This window comes from Callithrix jacchus, chromosome 15 (assembly GCF_049354715.1).
Source record: "Callithrix jacchus isolate 240 chromosome 15, calJac240_pri, whole genome shotgun sequence".
NCBI classification, from domain to species: domain Eukaryota; kingdom Metazoa; phylum Chordata; class Mammalia; order Primates; family Cebidae; genus Callithrix; species Callithrix jacchus.
The window spans coordinates 26,096,565-26,121,387 of record NC_133516.1 but is presented as its reverse complement, the minus strand read 5'-3'; the positions used below and the strand labels follow the sequence as shown (position 1 = coordinate 26,121,387).

At 37.9% G+C, this 24,823-nt stretch overlaps 1 protein-coding gene across 5 annotated transcripts in view; it reads right to left on the bottom strand.

Moving 5' to 3' along the window:
• SNRK (SNF related kinase) overlaps positions 1 to 24,823 on the bottom strand; it is a 66,394-nt gene that overhangs the window by 28,186 nt on the left and 13,385 nt on the right. For 3 of the 5 annotated variants that reach the window (XM_035275002.3, XM_008981480.5, XM_002758255.4), the window contains one exon: positions 19,083 to 19,777. In XM_035275002.3, coding sequence (XP_035130893.1) covers positions 19,083 to 19,671 — 589 coding nt within the window. In that variant the 5' untranslated portion in view covers positions 19,672 to 19,777. Of the gene's footprint in view, positions 1 to 19,082; positions 19,778 to 23,614; positions 23,677 to 24,823 lie in introns of all 5 variants that reach the window. The other 2 variants (XM_002758253.5, XM_002758254.4) reach the window with 1 other exon arrangement.

Here is a 24,823-nt window from a genome sequence, read left to right as displayed (position 1 = left end):
TCCAGCAAAATAGTATGCCTATTCTGTGCCTGGCTGCATCCCAGGTGCCAAGATTTAGGTATCTCTATAAAGAGGATCTCACTCTAAAAGGTCTTGTTTTCCTACTCACCAGACATACATAGTATTACAAACGCTGAAAACCTACATTTTAAAAATTGGGTTTCAGAGTTTAAAATAATTCTAAATTAAAATTTAAAAATATCAAATTAGGCACTGTTTATACTACAATGGAAATAATTTATTATACTTCTATGAGGCTAATAGATCACCACCACACATGCAACTTCTTGATGTGCCAGGACAGGGATTCCCCAGGAACTGAGACCAGTCACTAACTAGTGTCACATGGCCCCTCTCAGTGAGCACAAGAAAGTAATCAAGCATAGCAGCCTGAGTGTAAACAAACAAGCTGATTCTTTTTTTTTTTTTGACAGATTCTCGCTTTGTCATCCAGGCTGGAGTACACTGGCAGGATCTCAACTCACTGCAACCTCTGCCTCCCAGGTTCAAGCGATTCTCCTGCCTCAGTCTCCCGAGTAGCTGGCAGTACAGGCACGCACCACCATTGCTGACTAATTTTTGTATTTTTAGTAGAGACAGGGTTTCATCTGGTTGGCCAGGCTGATCTTGAACTCCTGGCTTCATGTGATCCATCCGCCTCAGCCTCCCAAAATGCTGGGATTAAAGGTGTAAGCCACCATGCCCAGCTCGATTCTTTAGTATATTTTAAAACACTAAAATAACTTTTAGAGTTCAGTCTGTTCTGCAATATGTAATGCAAATAACAGGATTCCAAATTTATTATGTTTGCTCTAACTGCTGATTTTTTGTTTTGCAAACTTATCTTTCTTCTTCAACATTTCTTACACCAAAAAGCTTTTTTTTTTAATAAAAAAAAGAAAGAAAAGTTAATATTTTAAACTCCCTAAAGGTTTCCTATGTTATGACCTAAGGTGAATGTAAGTTGTTTCAGTTTCCATATGTATTTCTGTACTAACAGCTACTGTTTGAGCGGTTTGAAAGCCCTTCTGAAATTCTAAGTAACTAAGCTGCTGTCAAATAAACACCAAGACTTTCATTTCTTTTTTATCTAACATTTTAAAAAAGAAAGAAAAATCCCTACTTTAGAAGTTAACCTATTCCCTAAATATAAATAACCTAACACTCTGAAAGCTAAATACAACTAAAAACAACATATGAGAAAAACACAAGAGCAAAGGTCCTAGGCCTTCCCTTCCTGCCCATTTTCCCACGGCGGCCAACATTTCAGAAATTCCCCTGAGGACGAATTTACAAAGGGAACAAGGGCACTTCAGCTGCTCTTCCTCCCACATTGAAAAGGAGGCAGGAAAGGAAAATGAGGCCAGGATCTAATGTTAAGTAAGGGTCTCTCTGGGACCACAGGAGCAATGCCATAGAAACATAAAGCATCCTGTGATGTTTCCCAAAGCAGCAGCACTGAGACAGTAACATCTGATGACTGAAGGCTAATTTTGTGTCTGGTGTTACGCTGAGTACTTTACATGTATTCATTCATCTAATCCCCTCAACAATCCTAAAGGCAGGGCTATGAACCCCATTTCACAAATGGAGGTAACAGCCCAGAGATGCAACTGAAGTGGGGAAGGAGAATAGGCAGTGCTGGGGCCCTACACCTCTGGAGAGGAAGCTGAGGCCTTGTTGAGGGGTGACATGGGGGCAAGAGTGGTCTAGGCAGAAGAGGTACATGGCCCTGGGGCAGGACTGGGCCTGGAGTGTGCCTAACAGCAAGGAGGTGGCATGGCTAGAGCTAAGGGAGCAACTGGGAAGGCAGTGAGAGGGAAGTCTGGGAATAAATGGGATGCCAATCTTTTGGGCTGTGTTGGCCAAGGTGAGGATGCTGGTTTTGATTCAGAGTGAAATGGAAGGTCTCTAAATAAGTCTTCAGAAGAGGAATGACATGGTCCAACTTAAATTGTACAAAGAGTAAAACACTGTTTTCCTTATGAGTGGGGGTTACCTGAAACTGCCACCTCAGTCTGCTGACCCAAGAATTTTCTCCTTACAGCTGCTCCCCACTGTAATTCTCGACTTACTCTTGCCCAAACCTCAGATCCTCCTCTCATCTGGAACTTTCCACATCAGAGAACTACGGTAGAAGAAACAAAAGAAAGAAAATCTGCCTCTAAAAATCCCTCCTTTCTCTTGCTGTCTTTCTAAAATACACTCATGCCAGTCGGCCCCATTAGCGTGCTCAGACAAAATACCCAGACTCAGTGGCAGAGTTCTGCTTTGAAATTTATATAAATATTAAATTTGGTTTTTGTTCAGGTACTAGAACTTACAATGATCAATTGTGCACACCTTTGTCATTCTACACAGGACTGTAGAGGAAGGGAACAGGAGGCACTAAGGGCCCATTTAAAACAAACAAACAAAAAATCCCTTTGTAGTTAAAATCACTAAGAGCCCTTAGCAAACTGCAAAGGTGCTGTGTACCCAAGAAAATGAGTTGGAATGAGGCGGTGAGGCAATCTGACCTGCAGAGGACCAGGGGCACTAATCAGAAGCTCCAGGGGATGACAGTGGAAAGGAAGAAGGCAGGACAGTCTCCTCCGGGGTCCTCAGAGGAGAGGAAAGGACAAGCGGTCAATGCAGAGGAGTCCCCAAGCGGGGGTCTAGCCTGAAGTTCCAGACACTGGTTCTGAGGACACACATCAGAAAAAATTTCCAAGGGGTCTAAAATGTGATTTTCACTTATCCCTACATGAGCAGAGAGTGTGATCAAAAATGGGAGGCAGAGAAGGAAAAAAATTAAACTCCAATTATCAACATCAAAAAAGAAATAGTCCCTTTTACTCTTTAAACTTAAGTTAAAAACAATTTTTAAAGAACATCAGAATTTAAAATGTTGAAAATATCTTTTTCCACTAATGTCTAAAAATATTTTATTCTATAGGTTAAAATCAGCAGTAGACAAGGCTGGATGCATATTAGAATCCTATGAAAGCTTCTGAATGTGAGCGTAAACCAAGTCAATCTGAATCACAATCTCTGGGAGTGGGGCCCAGGCATCATAGGTATTTTTAAAAATCTGCCCCAGGTGAAACTGATGGATAGTGACCACTGAGAGCCACCAGTTTAAATCTTACCCTACCACTATTAAGAGTAGAATAAATTAGACATTTCAAAATAGTATCAACATCTATTTCATTTGATCTGAGCCTTACAGCACAGTGAGAACAATAAGCACCACAGCTAAAAATGCTGTCGGGAAAATAAAAGACACATAAATGATTTCTATCGTATTTCTCAGGCCTTTGAAACACTTTTAAATGACTGAAAAACCCACCTATATGGTATGTATAGACTACCTCCCATAAACATTTCATACTCAAGAATCTTTACTAATTCTAAATAAAGTCTTTTTATTTACAGAGGGTTTATGCCAGATCAATTTTTAATTGTGATTTCTGAAATATTTGTTACTTACAGGTGTGTGAAATTTCAGGAAGCTTAGGAAAAGATTTTCATTTTTTCCTTCTGGTTTTTTATATGACAAGTGTAACACTATAGATGTATAAAGTCTTTCAGAGTATATGACATTTCATTTGGCAGCGGGTTATGGAAGGTGTGTGCTCCATTTCTACGGATAAGGCTCCTTCATGCTGTCTTACAGGCACACCACCCACCAGCTTCTCTAATTCCGCTACCAATCTATCGTCCATTTTTACGGTTTTGTTATCTTAAGAGAATTTTATAAATGGAACTATATACCATATAAACTGGGTTGAGTGATTTTGCCCCTTGAGATCCATCCAAGTTGTTATCAAGTTTATTCCTTTTTATTGCTGTATAGTATTCTGTGGTATGAATACACCACAGTATAACAATTAACGTGTAGAAGGATAACACCTGGACTAGTTCCAGTTCATGGCTATTATAAATAAAACTACTATGAACATCCATGTACAGATTTTTGTGAATGCAGGTATTCATTTCTCTGGGACAGACACGCAGGAATGCAATTGCAGGATTATATGCTAAGAGCATATTTAGTTTTATAAGAAACTGTCGAACTATTTTCCAGAGTGTTTGTGGTAGTGATTTCTCTGTTATTCTTTTCATAGTTGTTTTAGTTATTCTAGGTTCTTTGCCTTTCCATACAAATTTTAGAATAATGCTGTCTATATCTATAAGCCCTCGCAGAATTTTGATAGAAATTATATTAAACCTATAGGTCTATTTGGGGATGACTGGCATCTATACTATGTCGTATTCCAATTCAGGAACATATGCCTCTCCAATTATTTAGGCCTTCTTTAATTTCTATCTAATTTTTTTTTAGATGTGTTTTGTTAGATATGTACCTAGGTATTTCACTTTCTTTGGCATGACTTTAAATTTTGGTCTCTACATGCTCATTATCAGTATTATAGAAATGCAATTGATTTTGTATTGATCTTATATCCTGTGATCTTGCAGAACTCATTAGTTCTAGGAATTTTTCTGTAGATTCCATGAGATTGTCTATGCAGACGTTCACATCATCTGAAAGCAGAGACATTTCTTCTTTTCCCATCTTTGTATAACTTTCAGTACTATGCTGAGTAAAAGTGATTATGTGTATATCCTTGCCTTGTTTCTCAACATAGGACAAAAGCATTCAGTCTTTCACCATTAAGTAGGATGTTACCTGTAGGTTTTTTGTAGATTCTGTTTATAAAGTTGAGGATGTTCCTCTCTTATTCCTTGTTTACTTAGAGCAGGCAAAGAGTAATATTTTAATGTAGGACAAAATACAGATTTATTAAACAAAGACTTCTAGTTTTTGCACACCAACATGTGTGAGGACACACTCCATGACTCTAAACAATCTCCATTAAATGCTGAACTGCAAATGAGAAATACTGTAGAGTGTGTATACAGGCTTTTTGTTTATATTCAAGACTTCAACTAAATCCAAACATTTGCACTGTATCCATATGGAGCCATGTTTCAAGTAACTCAGCTTTCATTGATACTGCATAACTGGTAGTAAGAATTAATGCAGAGACTAAACATTTCATCTTTGAAAGAGTGTATCAACTAGGAAACCCCTAAAATAAGGATTTTTGAGATCCAGAGCTGTAACATCCTAGAAGACTCCAAACCTTAGGTGAGATGACAAAGTACTGAATACATTAATGCATTTTAACTTGAAAATAGGATTTTTAGGAAAATAGAAAAAAAGTCATAAATAATGTCAGGGTTTTAAAAATATTAAATAATTGTGAATCTGTGATTCAAGAAACAATTTTCCCATTTTAGAGTTTCTATAATGAAGACATTTTTAAAGTATCTTTTTTTAAGAGTAAGTTATTTCCTAATGCTTCTCTGACAAAACCTTTACTTACCAAGAAATTCAGGTGGAGCCTCACTACAAGCAGGCCACCCCACAGGACAAGCAGCCAGGCATTCATCAGTTTCAGCAAAGCCTGGTAGCTCAGAGCAAAGGCATTACACCTGTCTTAGCCCAGCAGCCACAAGTTCATTGCCCAGTCTGTTCTTCCACTGGGTAAACTGATAGGACAAGCAGCAATGAGCTCTCCACACTGTACATCACTGCACTGCACTGCATTCCCTACCACAGGAATTTCAGAGACTGCAATGAGAGATTTCAGCATTTTTCACACAGATCCTTTTCCCCCCATCCTTTCTAACTCTGTGAAATCCACTTAACATACATTCTTGAAAGCCCACAGATCTGACTGAATCAACAGTGCCTGAGCATGATCTAGCTACCCTTCCTCTTCCCAAATCCCTAGATATGACAGAAACGGCAGAAGGCAAGTAGGATCAGACTGAAAGGGAAACTAGAGCCCCAAAACACAGCTGGGGGAAGGGGGTAGCCTTCTGTGGTGCTCCTTTCAAAAGGTGATGGACACTGGAAACAGGAAAGAACTGTAACCGGACAACCGTTAGAAGGATTAACTGAGGACTAATTTCCTATCTCATAATACTATACCAGCACCAAGCATGTCCAAACAGTTGTGTTCCAAGAATGTCCAAGCAGACATATGTTCTAGGGTTTTTGTAGATTCTCTTTATCAAGTTGAGTATGTTCCTCTCTATTGTGGATATCAGGAACAGAGAGAGAGGGAAGGTGTCCAAGAGGTATATTAAAAACCTAACAAATAGTAAGACCAGCTAGCAGGGCTTCCCATTAGCTGTATGACCCTGTTCCTCTCCCATATCTACTAGAGCACTCAGACATCATATTCACAGACAAGGTATCTGGGAATCTCAAAAACAAAGATGAACAAACAACTAACATCCCCAAGAACACAGGAAAAATGAGTACAATGGAAGACAGGAATCAAGTTCATCAAACAGAAGCAGCAGCACCCAAGAAAACCTGCTTAATGAAGCACTTTCAGAATTGTTAAAATATAAAAAACAAAATATTGTCCACAGAATCAATGAAATGTAGTTCTAGAAAGAAAATTACTCTTGCATCAGACTTCTCACTGACAACTTTAAAAGCAAAAAGATGACAGAAAAATATCTGTGAAAACGTATCTTCAAAGTTGGGAGAAAAATGCCTTTGAATATATATTTCTATATCCAGCAAAACTATCATTCAAATGTGAAGACATTTTTAGACACATAAGGACTTGAATTTTTCGTAAATCCTCTCTGAAAGGGTTACAAACAAAACAAAGCAAAATAAAAATAATCGAAGAAAAGGATAGGGAGACCAAGAAATTCATAAAATTAAGTAAAAAGTAATTATCCAGATAAACACGAGCAATTAAGAATGTTATTAACCAAAAAAGAAGTAAAAGCAAACTGATTCTTATCTGTAGGGTAGGAGAAATAATATGGATTCTGTCTGACTCTAGACATTAAAGGTGACACCAACACAAAGAGAAACAGATTACACAACATGAAAACCACTGAGGGGGAAAAAGCAAAGAAAGCTTGAATAATCTAACAAAATATGGGAAAAGGTAATAAATAATATGGCAAATGAAAACCACAAAATAAGATAGAACAAGTAAGTCCAAACATTCCAGTAATAATAAATATAAACACATAAAATTCACCTATTCAAAGACTGATTCATAGATTATACGAAATACAACTACATACAGGCATACCTCAGAGATACTGTGGGTTCAGTTCCAGACCACTGAAATAAAGTGAATGTTGCAATAAAGCGACACACACAAGTATCTTGTTTCCTAGTGCATAAAAAGTTATGTTTATACTAAACTGTAGTCTATTAAATGTGCAATAGCATTATGTCTAAAACAGATAATGTACATACCTTAATTTAAAAATACTTTAAGAGGGGCACATGTTTTCAGAATCTCCTGGGGCTGTGTCACAGGCAAAAAATTAAAAAAAAAACAAACAAAAAAAACCTTTATCAAGACCAGCACAGACAACATGGTAAGACCCTATCTTTACAAAACTTGAAAAATTAGCTAGATGTGGTGGTGCATGTCTGTAGTCCCAGTTACTCAGGAGGCTGAAGTGCAAGGACTGCTTGAGCTCAGGAGTTCCAAGTCTGTAGTCAACTATAATCATGCCACTACACTCCCAACTGGGCTACAGAGTGAGTCCCTATCTCAAAGAAGAAAAAAGCACTTATTTCTAAAAAATGTTAACAATAATCTGAGCCTTCAGTGAGTCGAGGCATGTATCTTTTTGCTGGTGGAAGTTCCTGCCTTGATGATGGCTGCTTACTAATCAGGGTGGTGGCTGCTGAAGGTTGGCATGACTGTGGTTATTTCTTAAAATAAGACAACAGTGAAGTTTGCTGCATCATTTGATTCTTCCTTTCATGAAAGATTTATCTGTGGCATGCAATGCTGTTTGACAGCATTTTACCCACAGCAGAACTGTAGAACCTCTTTCAAAACTGAAGTGAATTCTCTCAAACCCTGCTACTGCATTAGTAAACTTACTATGTAAGTTTATGTAATAGTCTGAATCCTTTGTTGTCATTTCAGTAATCACCACACCTTCACTAGAAGAATCCATCCAAGAAACCACTTTCTTCACCTGCGTTCATGGATTTTAAAAAATTAAGATTAAAAAAAAAAGAAACCATATTCTTTGCTCACCCCTAAGAAGCCACTCCTCATCCATTCAAGTTTTATCATGAGACTGTAGCAATTCAGTCATATTTTCAGGCTCTCTTTCTATTTCTCTTCCTGTTTCTACCACATATGCAGTTATTTCCTCCACTGAAAATCTGAACCCCTGAAAGTCATCCATGAGGGCTGGAATCAACTTCTTCCAAACTCCTCTTAATGCTGATATTCTGACCTCCTCCCATGAGTCATGAATGTTCTTAATAGTGCATCCTTTCCAGAAAGTTTTCAAACTTTGCCCAGATGAATCAGAGGAATTACTACCTACGGCAGCAATAGCCTTACAAGATGCATTTCTTAAATAAGATGACTTGAAAAATTGAAATTACTCCTTGATCCATGGGCTGCAGAATGAATGCTGTGTTATCTGCATGAAAACATCATCAATCTCCTTGTACATCTCCATCAGAGCTCTTGGGCGACTAGATGCACTGTCAATGAGTGGTAGAACTTTAAAAGGAACCTTTTCTTCTGAGTAAACTATGTTGTAAACAGATGTGTTGTCATCCAGGCTTTGTTGTTTAATTTATAGAGCACAGGTAGAGTATATTTGGCTTAATTCTTTTTTTTTTAATTGTACTTTAGGATTTGGGGTCCATGTGCAGATCATGCAGCACTGTCGCACAGGTACCTACCTGGCAAGGTGGTTTGCTTCCTCCACTGCCCCATCGCCTATACCTGGCATTTCTCCCCACATTATCCCTCCCCACCCTCCCCATCCACTTGGTTAATTCTTAATGGCCGTAGGATTTTTCTGAATGGTCAATGAGCAGGGCTTCAATTTTAAGTCATCAGCTGAATTTACCCGTAACAAGAGCGCCAGCCTGCCTTTTGAGGCTTTGACACCAGGCATTGACTTCTCCTCTCTAGCTATTAAAGTCCTAGACGAGATCTTCTTCCAATAGAAGGTTGTTTTAGTTACCTCAAACATCTGTGTTCAATGGAGCCACCTTCTTCAATTATCTTAGCTAGATTTTCGGCTAACTTGATGCAGCTTCTCCACTAGCACTTGCTGTTTCATCTTGTACCTTTTATGTTATAGAGATGGCTTCTTTCTTTAAACCTCATGAATCAAACTGCTAGTTTCAAACTTTTCCTCTGCAGCTTCCTCCCCTCTCTTAGCCCTCAGAGAACTGAAGAGAGGGCCTTGCTCTGGATTAGGCTACGGCTTAAGGGAATATTGTGGCTGACTGGATCTTCTATCCACACCACTAAAACTTTCTTCCTATCAACAATAAGGCTGTTTCACATTCTTAGCATTCATGTGTTCAATGGAGTGGCACTTTTAATTTCCTTCAAGAACTTTTGTTTTGCATTCATAACTTGGCTAACGGTTAGATGCATGAAGCCTAGCTTTCAGCCTATCTTGGCTCACTATGTCTTCCTCACTAAACTTAATCGATTATTTCCAGCTTTTGACTTAAAGTGAGAGACATACCACTCTTCCTTTCACTTGAACACCTCGAGGCCACTGTAATTAATCAGCCTAATTTCAATGTTATTGTGTCTCAGAGAACAGGGAAGCCCAAGAAGAGAGAGAGATGGGAGGATGGCTGATAGGTGGAACAGTCAGAACACCTAGAACATTTATCAGTTAACTTTGCTGTCTCATATGGTTGCTGTGTCTGGCACCCCAAAACATCTACAATAGTAACATCAAAGATCACTCATCACAGATCACCATAAAAGATAAATAATGACAAAGTTTAAGATCTTTTGAGAATTACCAAAATGTGACAGACAGACATGATGTGAGCATATACTGTGGGAAAAATGGTGCCAAGAGACTTGCCTGATGAAAGGTTGCCACAACCTTCAATTTGTAAGTAAACAAAAAACCCAGAAGATCTGAGACATGCAATAAAGTGCAATAAAATGAAATATACCTTTATTGTTTAAAAGGAATAAATCTAAAGCAATGACAAAACAGAAATTAAGGCAACAGATCCCAGTGTGTGATGCTCCCCTACCTGTGTCCATGTGTTCTCATTGTTCAACACCCGCCTATGAGTGAGAACGTGTGGTGCTTGATTTTCTGTTCTTGTGTCAGTTTGCTGAGAATGATGGTTTCTAGATTCATGGAATGAACAGTTTCCAGGACATGTGTCCATGTCCCTACAAAGGACACGAACTCATCCTTTCTTATGGCTGCACAGTATTCCATGGTGTATATATGCCACATTTTCCTTATCCAGTCTATTGTCGATGGACATTTTGGTTGGTTCCAGGTCTTTGCTATTGTAAACAGTGTTGCTATGAACATAAGTGTGCATGTGTCTTTATAATAGAATGATTTATAATCTTTTGGGTATATACCCAGTAATGGGATTGCTGGGTCAAATGGAATTCTATTTCTAGGTCCTTGAGGAAGTGCCACATTGTCTTCCACAATGGTTGAACTAATTTACACTCCCACCAATAGTGTAAAAGTGTTCCTAGTTCTCCATATCCTCTCCAGCATCTGTTGTCTCCAGATTTTTTAATGATCTCCTTTCTAACTGGTATGAGGTGGTATCTCAATGTGGTTTTGATTTGCATTTCTCTAATAATCAGTGATGATGAGTATTTTTTCATGTCTGTTGGCCTCATATATGTCTTCTTTTGAAAAGTGTCTGTTTCATATCCTTTGCCCACTTTTGGATGGGATTGTTTTCTTCTTGTAAATCTGTTTTAGTTCTTTGTAGATTCTGGATATTAGCCCTTTGTCAGATGGATAGCTTGCAAACATTTTTTCCCATTCTTTTGGTTGCTGGTTCACTCTAATTATTGTTTCTTTTGCTATACAGAAACTGTGGAGTTTGATTAGGTTCCATTTGTCTATTTTGGCTTTTGTTGCCAATACTTTTGGTGTTTTAGTAATGAAGTCCTTGCCTATGCCTATGCCCTGAATGATTCTGCCTAGGTTTTCTTCTAGGGTTTTTATGGTGTTAGGTCTTATGTTTAAGTCTTTAATCCATCTGGAGTTAATTTTAGTTTAAGATGTCAGGAAGGGGTCCAGTTTCTGCTTTCTGCACATGGCTAGCCAGTTTTCCCAACACCATTTATTAAACAGGGAATCCTTTCCCCATTGCTTGTTTTTGTCAGATTTGTCAAAGATCAGATGGTTGTAGATGTGTGGCACTGCCTACAGGGCCTCTGTTCCATTGGTCTATATCTCTGTTCTGGTACCAGTACCATGCTGTTTTGATTACTGTACTTTTGTGGTATAGTTTGAAATCAGGTAGTGTGATGCCTCTGGCTTTGTTCTTTTTGCTTAGGCCTGTCTTGGCTATGTGGGCTCTCTTTTGGTTCCATATGTTAAGGTAGTTTTTTCCAGTTCTGTGAAGAAGGTCATTGATAGCTTGACGCGGATAGCACTGAATCTGTAAATTACTTTGGGAAGCATGGCCATTTTCACAATACTGATTCTTCCTAACCATGAGCATGGAATGTTTCTCCATCTGTTTGTGTCCTCTCTTATTTCCTTGGGCCATGGTTTGTAGTTCTCCTTGAAGAGGTCCTTTACATCCTTTGTTAGTTGTATTCCTAGGTATTTTATTCTCTTTGTAGCAATTGTGAATGTGAGTTTGCTCATCATTTGGCTCTCTTTAAGTCTGTTATTGGTGTATAGGAATGCCTGTGATTTCTGCACATTGATTATGTATCCTGAGACTTTGCTGAAGTTGCTTATCAGTTTAAAGAGATTTGGGCCGAGATGATAGAGTGCTCTAAATATACAACCATGTCGTCTGCAAAGAGAGACGATTTGACTTCCTCCTTTCCTAACTGAATACTTTTTTTTTTTTCTTGCCAAACTGCTGTGGCTAGAATGTCCAATATTATATTGAAGTGGTGACAGAAGGCATCCCTGTCTAATGCCAGATTTCAAAAGGAATGCTTCCAGTTTTTGCCCATTCAGTATGATATTGGCTGTAGGTCTGTGGTAAATAGCTTTTATTTTTTTGAGATGTGTTCCTTCCATATCTAGTTTATTGAGAGTTTTTAGCATAAAGGGCTGCTGAATTTTGTCAAAGGCCTTCACTACATCTATTGAAATAATCATGTGGTTTTTGTCTTTGGTTCTATTTATGTGGTGGATTACACTTACAGACCTGCGTATGTTGAACCAGCCCTGAATCCCCAGAATGAGCCTACTTGATCGTGATGGATAAGCTTTTTGATGTGCTGTTGCAATCAGTTTGCCAGTATTTTATTGAAGATTTTTGCATCTATGTTCAACATGGATATTGGCTTGAAGTTTTCTTTCTTTGTTGAGTCTCTGCCAGGTTTTGATATCAGGATGATGTTGGTCTCATAAAATGATTTGGGAAGGATTCCCTCTTTTTGTGTCATTTGGAATAGTTTCAGAAGGAGTAGTACCAGCTCCTCTTTGTACATCTGGTAGAATTCAGCTGTGAACCCATCTGGACCTGGACTTTTTTTGGTTGGTGGGCTACTAATTGCTGCCTCAACTTCAGACCTTGTTATTGGTGTGTTCAAGGTTTCAACTTCTTCCTGGTTTAGGCTTGGGAGGGTGCAAGTGTCCAGGAATTTATCCATTTCTTCCAGGTTTACTGTTTTATGTGCACAGAGTTGTCTGTAGTAATCTCTGATTGTAATTTGTATTTTTGTGGAGTCAGTGGTGATATCCCCTTTATCATTTTTTATTACATCTATTTGATTCTTCTCTCTTTTCTTTTTTATTAATCTGGCTAGCAGTCTATTTTGTTGATCTTTTAAAAAAAACAGCTCCTGGATTTGTTGACTTTTTGAAGGATTTTTTGTATCTCTATCTCCTTCAGTTCTGCTCTGATCCTACTTATTTCTTGTCTTCTGCTAGCTTTTGAGTTTGTTTGATCTTGCTCCTCTAGCTCTTTCAATTCTGACAATAGGGTGTCAACTTTAGAACTTTCCTTGCTTCTCATGTGGGCATTTATTTCTATAAGTTTCCCTCTAGACACTGCTTTAAATGTGTCCCAGAGATTCTTCATTATGTCTTATGTCTTCATTCTTGTTGGTTTTGAAGAACATCTTTATTTCTGCCTTCATTTCATTGTTTATCCAGTCAATATTCAAGAGCCAGTTGTTCAGTTTCCATGAAGTTGTGCAGTCCTGAGTTAGTTTTTTAATTCTGAGTTCTAATTTCATTACACTGTGGTCTGAGAGACTGTTTGTTATGATTTCTGTTCTTTTGTATTTGTTGAGGAGTGATTTACTTCTAATTATGTGGTCAATTTTAGAGTAGATGCCATGTGGTGCTGAGAAGAATGTATGTTCTGTGGATTTGGGGTAGAGATTTCTGCAGATGCCTATTAGGTCCACTTGTTCCAGATCTGAGTTCAAGTCCTGGATATCTTTGTTAATTTTCTCTCATTGATCTGTCTAATATTGACAGTGGAGTGTTAAAGTCTCCCACTATTATTGTGTGGGAGTCTAAGTCTCTTTGTAGGTCATTAAGAACTTGCTTTATGTACCTGGGTGCTCCTGTATTGGGTGTGTATATATTTAGGATCATTAGTTCTTCTCGATGCATTGATCCTTTTACCATTATGTAATGGCCTTGTCTCTTTTGATCTTTGTTGGTTTAAAGTCTATTTTATCAGTGACTAGGAACTGCAACTCCTGCTTTTTTTTTTTGCTCTCCAATTGCTTGACAAATCTTCCTCCATCCCTTTATTTTTAGCCTATGTGTGTCCTTGCACATTAGATGGGTTTCCTGAATATAACACAACAATGAGTTTTGACTTTTTATCCAATTTGCCAGTCTGTCTCTTTTGTTTGGGGCATTTAGTCCATTTACATTTAAGGTTAATATTGTTACGTGTAAATGTGATCCTGCCATTTTGATGCTAGCTGGATGTTTTGCCCATTAGTTGACACATTTTCTTCATTTTGTCGATGGTCTTTACCGTTTGGTACGTTTTGGAGTGGCTGGTACTGATTGTTCCTTTGCTTGTTTAGTGCTTCTTTCAGGAGGTCTTGTAAGGCAGACTGTTGGTGACGAAATCTCTTAGCAACTGCTTTTCCATAAAGAATATTCTTTCTCCTTTGCTTTTGAAGCTTAGTTTGGCTGGATATGAAATTCTAGGTTGAAAGTTCTTTTCTTTAAGGATGTTGAATATTGGCCCCCACTCTGTTCTGGCTTGTAGATTTCTGCCGAGAGATCTGCTGTGAGTCTGATGGGCTTCCCTTTTTGAGTAATCTGACCTTTTTCTCTTGCTGCCTCTAGCATGTTTTCTTTCATTTCAACGCTGGTGAATCTGATAATTATGTGCCTTGGGGTTGCTCTTCTTGAGGAATATCTTTGTGGTGTTCTCTATATTTCCTGGGCTTGAACAGAGGCCTGCCTTGCTAGGTTGGGGAAGTTTTCCTGGATAATATCCTGAAGAGTGTTTTCCAGCTTGGATTCATTCTCTCCGTCACCTTCAGGTACACCTATCAAATGTAGATTAGGTCTTTTCACATAATCCCATATTTCTTGGAGGCTTTGTTCATTTCTTTTCACTTTTTCTCTATTCTTGCCTTCTCGTTTTATTTCATTGAGTTGATCTTCAATCTCTGAAACCCTTTCTTCTGCTTGGTCGATACGGCTATTGAAACTTGTGTATGCTTTGCGAAGTTCTCGTGCTGTGTTTTTCAGCTCCATCAAGTCATTTATATTCTTCTCTAGGCTGTTTATTCTTGTTAGCATCTCAGCTAACCTTTTTTCTAGGTTCTTAGTTTGTTTGCATTGGGTTAGCACATGTTCTTTTAGCTGAGTTGTTATTACCTTCTGAATCCAGTTTTTGTCAATTCATCAGATTCATTCTCCATCCATCTTTGATCCCTAGCTGGTGATGAGTTGTGATACCCTGGATGAGGAGAGGTGTTCTGGTTTTTGGTGCTTTCATACTTTTTGCACTGGTTTCTTCCCATCTTAGTTGTTTTATCTACCTGTGGTCTTTGTCGTTGATGACTTTTGAATGGGGTCTCTGAGTGGACATCCTTTTTGTTGATGTTGAAGCGATTTCTTTCTGCTTCTTAAGTTTTCCTTCCAGCAGTCAAGTCCCTCTGCTGCAGAACTGCTAGTGGTCCACTCTAGACCCTGCTCACCTGGGGAAAGCCCACAGGGGCTGCAGAACAGCAAGGGTTGCTGCTGGTTTCTTCCTCTGCTATCCTCGTCCTAGAAGGGTACCTGCCAGATGTCAGCCTGAGCTCTCCTTTATGAGGTGTCTCTTTGGGTATACAGGGGTTGGGGAGTTGCTTGAGGAGACAGTCTGTCCCTTATAGGAGCTCAAGTGCTGTACTGGGAACTCCGCTGTTCTGTGCAGAGCTATTGAGCAGGTACCTTTAAGTCTGCTGCAGCTGAACTCACAACCGCCTCTTTTCCCAGGTGCTGTGTCCTAGGAAGGTTGGCTTTATTTATAAGTTCCTGTTGTTCTGCCTTTTTTCATAGATACCCTACCCGGCACAGAGTAGTCTAATCACAGTCGGCCGGCAGAGGTGTTGCTGAGCTGCCGCAGGCTCTGCCCAGCTGCTGTGTGAACTGCCTCGGTAGTGGTGGACTGCCTTGGTAGTAGGGGATGCCCTTCCCCCCACTGAGCTGGATGGTCCTGGGTCCAGCTGTGCTTGCTGCGAATCTCTCAATCCAGAGCATTTCAGATTGCTTGTTTTGTAGGGGTGGTACCCGTCGAGCCAGATCGCCTGGCTCCCTGTCTCAGCCCCTTTCCTTTCAGTTGATGGGCGGCTCTGTCTCCCAGGCGTTCCAGGCACCAGTTGAAACAGCCACCCAGACTTGTGTGAGTTCCTGTGCGCTGATGTGGCACTGGCTGAAACCGCCGCACTGAAAATTCGTGGGACTTTTCAGCCCAGGAATATCCTGGTCTATGTGCACTGAAAAATTGTTAGAAATGTGGTGAGCACTCACCCTCTGTGCTGTTCTCACTGGGACTGCACTCTGGAGATGTTTCTATTCGGCCATCTTCTAAGTATACTTTCATACTGATAAAAGGTATAACTCATCATGTAAAATATATTCGAAATGTTTAATATCTTTACTGTCAATCATAGCTTGACAATACTATGTATAAAGCAAAAATTGATTAAAATACAACATTCAGAGATCAGAATAGGAGACTAGCATTCTCTCAGAAAATGACAGGTTAGAATAAAAACATGTAAGGGTACAAAGGAACAAACTGCATAATGCATAACCTTAATTATGTATAAAAACTCTAAATATACAATTATTTTAATCACATAAAGAATAGTCACCATGGTATGAATTATCACGTATCAAGCCAAAAGGAAAATCTACAAATTGTGTCTGAAGCACAAACCAACTGGGCATATTTATTAACTTCAATGTACAAAAATTAGAAGTTAGAAACCAGACAAGTAAAGAGAAAAATAAATCTATCCATTTTGAATTTTTAAAGAGGAACACCTTTCTAAATAATTTTCCAGTTAAATAAGAAACCAAAGATAAATTTAGCAATAAATAACAACTGCAGAGTGAAACCCCCAGGATGTCATCAGACATCATGGGAGAGGGGATCATATAGCGTTAAATCCTTTTGTTAGAAATCAAAACACTAAAGAAATAAGCTTTTGATACATGATGGTATTAAAAGATAGGAAACCTCAAAGATACAAGAATAAAGATGAAAGAAAAAAACAATGACATAGATAAAAAGCACAGTTTATAAGTAAAATCAAAATCTGATTTTTTGAAAATAATAAAACAGACAATTCCTCAGCTAAATCTCAATGCTGAAGACCAGTATACCATAAAATACTTATTAATTTTTTTATTTAGTAACATCTACAATTTAATATAACAGATTTTAATTTCTGTGTATGCTCATTTTGCTAAACAAAAATCACTAATTTTGGCATGATAAACTAATATATATTAACAGAAAGATACTTGTCCTTTTTTTAAAAAAAAGCAATTCTATATTTATTTCAATCACACATCACACAATATGAATTGAAATAATTATAAATAATGAAAATAAAAAAGTTACCCATGAACTCCACCCAAGCCTACCTCACCAACACATAGTAATCATTTATCAGACTGGTGAACACCTTCCCAAGCAGCTTCCTTTTCCATTTTAAATGGCTTTTTAAAAGTTTTATTGTGTAATATTTAAGATACAAGGGGGAAAACAGGAACACTGCAATGAACCCCTGCGTACCCATCACCCAACTTGGAAAATAAACATCACCAATACAGCCGAAACCCTAGATATGCTTGCCCCTCAGAAGTAACCTATCTTGCTCTCATGGATTCTTCAGAGTTTACTACAGGTAAACAATAAATAACACTGCTTTGTATGTCTTAAAATTTTACATGTTATATGCATTCTTCACCAAATTGCTTTTTTCCCCTTGAACAGTATGCTTGTGCGATCCAATCATGTTGGCAAAAATGTTCCATTAATTTTCACCATGTATAGAATTCAATACAAATACTGAACAAATTATTCCCCTGATGTATACCCAACAATGCTGTTAAAAGGGTTCTTTGAAAATTTCTTGTACACCTAAGTGAGAGCTACCCTGGGGTGCATATGCAGGAGATAACTGCTGGGTCACCAGATGTGTACATCTTTAACTTTACAAGATACTGCCAAATTGTCCTCTAAACAATACAAGAGTTCCTGATATCCTATGGTCTTACCAACACTTAGTTTTGCCTGATTTTAGTTTTTCCCAATGTGAAAAGTATGAAAGAGTATCTTATTTTTAATTTATTAACTTTGTACTAATGAAGTTGAAGATTTTTTCATGTTCAAGAGGAAACATTTGTGTTTCCTCTTCTGGAAATTTCTGGCTTCGTTTTCTGATTAGAATGGCTCCACTAATCAAAAATCTCTGCTCAAATATTCCAATGAAAGTTTTCAGTGAAGTCTGGTTATCTGTAGTAGGCAGAAACCGCTCATTAACCCTTTCTTTTCTATAATAGTCTTAACATGAAAATCAGTTCCTTGGTGTATAGAGTATTCAATACAATATCAACACTCTTCAATGTTAAGTGCACCTTTGTCATTAATCCTTTAACCTGCATTTCAAATTACCACAAATGCAAACAGAATACTCTTATGAATGAATCTGACATCACGTGCATGTAATATTAGCGCATTTCCCCAAGTTTAACAAATTAAAAGGCTGACCATAACTTCAGATCAATAAATCCTTAAAACAATTAAGAACAAATTCCTATATGATCTTCAAAACAAATACAATCCCAAGGAGACAAAGTTGACACAAACTGAAAGGCAGTAAATATTTCCACCACAAATAGATAAATCTCGACAAGAGCATAAGTTATCGACTGGGAAAGAAGGTAGTTGGGAATGCCAAAGGTACCACAATTCCAGAATCCACCAGACAGAAGGCCTCTGCAAGTCAGTTTTCTATTCTGAACAATGAGATGGACTGTGAAAAGTAAACAAGATAATATGGGAGTATTATACCTGTACCTAATTTAATTCTATATTATGGATAAAAAATGAAAGAGAGTAGTCAAGCACTTGTTCGAACAAGTTCACAGTTAATAAATGACTCCAATACCCAAATTATTTACACTGCATTGTAACAGTCACAGTTCCTTTCCAATATGAGTGTCTAATGATTGTCGGAGGATATGCACAGAGAGGAGATGGCTAAAAAGAGCCGCTAGAAGAAAAATCTAAGACAGGAAAAGCATTCAGACCTTTTAAAAAATTACAATGAACAGAAAAGAGATTACCTTAAATGATAACTTACTCATTTTCCTTTGTACTCACAAATATACTTTAGACATTTGCCATCTAAATGTTGAAATAAATAAACAGCCAGCTTTAGGATTATATGGCATTTATAAAACCCAATTTGCCAGTTAAGATCAATTTAACAGACATTCTCTAGAAATCATTTTTAGATAAACAATCGATTTGACCAACTCTAGTTGACAGAATTCAAATGGGCAAATACTGGACAGAAGTTACCTACCTACTGCAGGTGCATCATACTCATCACCAAGCAGAATTTCTGGAGCAGAATATGCAAGAGATCCACAGCTTGTAGTGAGCTTCTTCCCTGGTTGAAATTTGTTGCTGAACCCAAAGTCTGTCAACTTTACAAGACCTTGTTTTTCAAAGAAGACTACATTCTCTGGTTTTAAGTCTCTGTGAACCACATGGAGTTTATGGCAATAAGATATAGCATGAACTATCTGCGCAAAGTACTTCTTGGCCAAGTCTTCGTTAAGACCTTCCTCATGTTTCATTATATAATCAAACATATCTCCTCCATCCCCAAGTTCTAAAATAAGATATAGTTTGGTCTGGGTGTCAATAACTTCATAAAGGCGGACGATGTTAGGGTGCTGCACTAGTTTCATGCATCTCACTTCCTGGAAAAGATGACCGGTAGCTAGAGTGTCCAGTTTTGTCTTGTCAATAACTTTTACTGCCACCTTTTCACCTGTAAAGACATGCCTGGCAAGTTTAACCACAGCAAAATGACCTCGACCCAAGGTTTTATCCAGATCATATAATCCAGCAATCTTTCCATCATACCCTCTCTTAAATCCTGCCATGCTGGTCCAACAGAAGAAAAAATATTTAGACAGTCTGAAAGAGATCTTCTCATATAAGAATATCTGGCGAATACAAAAAATTCATTTTCAATGTCGTCATGGATATCTACAAAATAAAAGGAGAAACAAAATTAAGTTTCTGTGACTCTTCTTCACATACTTTAAAATCCTTTTTTTTTTCATTTTAAGAGAAACTTGAAGAAAACAAATTGAGATATAAAATGAGTCAGGGTCATTCATAACAACCTATTCCTATATTTAGTTTATATTACAAAGGCTGAGAATTTAAATACCATATTAAATTTTTACAAACTGAAAAAAAAATTAGTTGGAAGCAGTTTTTGATGATGTCAGAAAAAAGAAAATTTTATAAGCATGTTTAAAAAACAAACATTTTCTAAAAGTAATTTTAATTAGTATCTTAAAAAATAAGGCGAAGGCCAGGCGCAGTGACTCAAGCCTGTAATCCCCGCACTTTGGGAGGCCGAGGCGGGTGGATCACGAGGTCAATAGATCGAGACCATCCTGGTCAACATGGTGAAACCCTGTCTCTACTAAAAATACAAAAAATTAGCTGGGCATGGTGGCACATGCCTGTAATCCCAGCTACTCAGGAGGCTGAGGCAGGAGAATTGCCTGAACCCAGGAGGCGGAGGTTGCGGTGAGCTGAGATTGCACCATTGCACTCCAGCCTGGGTAACAAGAGTGAAACTCCGTCTCAAAAAAAAAAAAAAAAAATAAGGCGAGCACTGACAAGGGAAAACACAAAGAACAAACATTTGGACAGAAACCCAACAACGTTTCGGTTTCCCTAAGACCAACATTTCCTTTAAGTGCAAAAAAACATCCATTCTGTGAAGTTTTCTCTAATTCTCCCAGCTGAGATTGCCTTCTCTCCTCAATATTTCCAGAGCACCTTAAGATACCTCCATCTCGTGTGGTCTTATTCTACAGGTATTTGGGTACACTGTCTCCTCCATCCTAACAGTAGAAGGTTCTTGGGGATTTTCTATTCTAACGCTCTACTTTTTCTTCTACTTTCCCCCAACACCTAGAACAGTGCTTACAAATAGCATGTAATCAAAACTGTTTTATTAAATTTTGAAATGCAACTTTTTCCAAAATGTTTAGGAGGTAATTGTTTGCTCTTGGATCACTACTGTCTAGGATAAGCACCTGACACATAGTAGGTACTTAACACATAGTAAACATATTAACATTGACTTTTTGATCTTAATAAATTTTTTGAAGAGGTTCTAGGTATGTGGTAGTAGGTACTTAATAAATGTTTGCTAAGTTACTGGTACTTATCAGTTATGCTGATTTTTAATGATCGTTTTCCAACTCTCAATCACAACCCACCACAAGGTGATGATATTCTAAGAGTAAACAGGCATGCATTCTTAGAGATGATTTAAGTCTTAGACTATTTGGTTTTAAAGAACCACATTTCATCCTGTACTTAAAATTTTCAACTTTTATAATGAATGAATATAAATGACACTGACTCAGAAAAACAAACAAATGTATAAAATTACACAAGTTTACAATGCAACTTTAAATCTCACAGGCTGAACCCTCACTTTTTTCTGACCATCATTTAATAGAACTGAGTAACAAAATCCAATGAGGAATATAGCAACCTCCTAAGGCTAGCTCTGTCTCCTGTTAATCAATATCTATCCCTTTGGTGAAGTTTTTTCTAATGCTCTCAATATACATTTTCACATTTTCAGTTACATATTAAGAGCATTAATTATTGAGTACACTTAGATAAAACTACCCCAAAAAAATGAAATACAATAGGTAAGTTTTTTTAATTTTTAAAAACTGTTATTTATTTTTATTAGAGACCTGCTATGTTGCTCAGGCTGGTCTTGAACTCCTGGCTTCATTTAATCCTCCTGCCTTGGCCTCCCAAAGTGCAAGGATTATAGGTTTGAGCCACTATGCCTGGCCAGTCAGCACTGGTCTCATATGTAGTATCATTTTGTACCTAGAGCAGTCTATTGCTCTAGGTACAAAATGATACTACAAAAGCTAGGGTTCATGCCTAATTCATAAATTTCAAAGCCCACACTCTTTACAAACATTTGGCCCCACTAATCAGTAATGCCCCATTTAGGATAATATCATCTTAAGACTTAAAATACCGACTATAAAAGCATAAAGTCACTATTATATTTATACCACTTCAGAAATGATCTGAATCACATACGCCCTCACAAAATTTATACAAGTTCAATTATGTTTAAAAAGTCATTGTTATGTTTACTAATGTCTTTTGCATTTTAGTAATTATAATAATAATAAATAGCACTATACTACCATTTACTGAATGAGTATTACACATCAGTCACATACCAAATGCTTCACATCATTCTATTTAATCCTCACAATTTCCCTCAGAGACAGCAATTTTTAGCCCCACTTTGAGGCTTAGTAACTTGGTTTAGGCTACATGGCCAGTATGTAAAAGAGCTGGATTGAAACCCAGGTCTGTCTGACACCAAAGTCTATGCTTTAAAACACTATACTACACTGTGTCTGCAAATTGACTTCAGAACCAAAACTAAACTATTAATCCTGCTATTCAGATTTTTAAACTTATAAAATTTTTAAGTAAGAAACCAATAACATGCCTAGGTGTTGGGAGGGGGCAAAGCAAATTTCTTCTATATGTATATTATCCTTGTCATCTGAGCTAATAATTTTAATGACAGGATTAATAAGAAAATCCAAATTGAAAGACCTTGCTTTATTTGGACAGTAGTTCCCCAAAAGAAACTTTAATTTGGGTATATTTAATTTTCAAATATAAAAACTCTAGGGGGACAGGAAACTATCTTTAAATATTTAACTTCAATTAATTACAAGGGCAACAATTATGCTTAAAATTCTACCCAAGTCTGTCTATGTTTCTATTCCATAAGCTTGCAAATGCCACTTTAGCTCTCAAAACACATTCCTTCAGGCTGCCCCCAAGTTATAAACTTTGTTCTTTTCATCTATCATTTTAGTTTAGATGTGTTCCTGGAAAGTGACATATAAATCAGATTTTATAGATGAATCTGATTTTTAAAAATAAAACTGTTTTATTACAAAAACAAATGAAAACGTTTCTTTTTCAGAGCCTCACACACCCAGAGATAACTACTATTAAACCTTGATGTGGCCGGGCACGGTGGCTCACACCTGTAATCCCAGCACTTTGGGAGGCCAAGGTAGGCAGATCACGAGGTCAAGAGATCGAGATCATCCTGGCCAACACAGTGAAATCCCGTCTCTACTAAACATACAAAAAAATTAGCCGGGCGTGGTGGCACCCGCCTGTGGTCCCAGTTACTCGGGAGGCTGAGGCGGAAGAATTGCTTGAACCCAGGAGGTGGAGGTTGCAGTGAGCCCAGATTGTGCCACTGCACTCCAGTCTGGTGACAGAGCATGACTCCATCTCAAAAAAAAAAAAAAAAAAAAACCTTGATGTTTCTTTCTCTTCCCAAACCTGTTCCAACAAGAGGCCACAGTGAAATAACTTTTAATCTACAGCAAGCTCATGGAAAAGAATCTGACTGGTCTCTTCACAATGACGGTACCTTACAGTGAAACATTCACTCATACTATCAAATAATTCAGTTTTGTATGAGCACCCCTTTTCCAGATTCTATGAAACCACAATTGAATTGTAAGCTAAGAACAGGACATTATGATTAACTGAAAGTTGAGACAAAAAATATCCTTGTTAGTGAACATGTTTTTAAATACTAGTCTACTGTCTAATCCAACTATCAAGTACATTTTGAGTTAGAGCACAAAGCAACTAAATCGTTTTTTTGATCTTTGAGGATCTTGCAATTCCCAAAAGTCGTTCTGAACGTCAATGCCAAATGTTAAGATGTGGCTTATGTAAAGTAAAGGTGAATTTGTTACTGTCTCCAAGACATACCCTGCAAACTGCATACTGAATAATCCTTGTTATCACAGTGTTTTGTTAGTTGCTTCTTTTTCCTAAAAGAAAATACAGAAAAAGATTTACCTTTAGTTCTATTTGTTTGAATTTTGCTTAAAATCAAAATATATACTCTAAGGCTGGATCTAGACAAATGTATAAAAGAGTAAAATTTGTTTTTAGTAACCCAGTCTCCCCCTATTATCCTTCTGCCTTCTGGGAATTACAACTCCTTTAAGCAACCTTTGGTTAACAGGGATTTCAGAGTGAACAGAGATTTTTCCAGGTAGACAGGCCAGAAAAATTATTCCATTGGAGAGAAGAAATAATAATGAACAACAGTACAACTGCCATTTTTAAAATGCCTCCTAGGTAACAGGCCCTAAACTCACATTTTACTGAATCCTCCCCATGAAACTGCATGGTAGGTACAATGAGGCTCGACTTGCCTAAGATGCAGCAGTCTCTAGCTCTAATCATGCTCAGCCTGATGTCAAAGCCATCTATCTTTAGGAACCCCTGCAGATTCATGAAACACTTAACTATAGCAGCCAAGGAGGCCAACCTTGACAACACACTGTCCTCTAGAAGGCAAGAAGAAATCACTTATGATGCCAGCATCAGGGATCACACAAAACACCTTCACCATCAGAGGCCTGCCACTTGATAGTAACAAAGAAACTATCACCACAAACAAAAAGAATGTGAGCAAATTACATACATCCAACTTTGGGGCAGAATGAGGGAATACTGACCGAGGTAGACTTGCAGGTCTTTCCATGAAAATGAACTATTACATGAATAGCAGAAAGGCCTACACGTTCACATTACACCAACATAATTTACACTATACACAAAGGGTGAGAGGTGTTCAGGTAAAGTTCCAATGCACTTGGGAGAAAAGGAATGCAAGGGAATGGGGGAAACAAGATAAGAAAGGTGAAAGAAAGAGGAAAGGTGGTTGACCTCTGGATTTGAAAGCAAGTATCATTCCAGGAATGAGGAAACAAGGAGCAACAGTTCTGCAGCACACACAGGGCCGGCAAAGCCATGGGTACAGGTCCATATCTAGTGACAGATGAACCCTGGGATGCCTACCTGACTGGTCCTTCAGCTCTAAGAGGGATATGGTAGCTCCTTCCACTATCCTTGCCTGCAGGGGCTTTTTCCAACAGCCCCTGTTTCATCCCTAATCTCTGTTGCAAA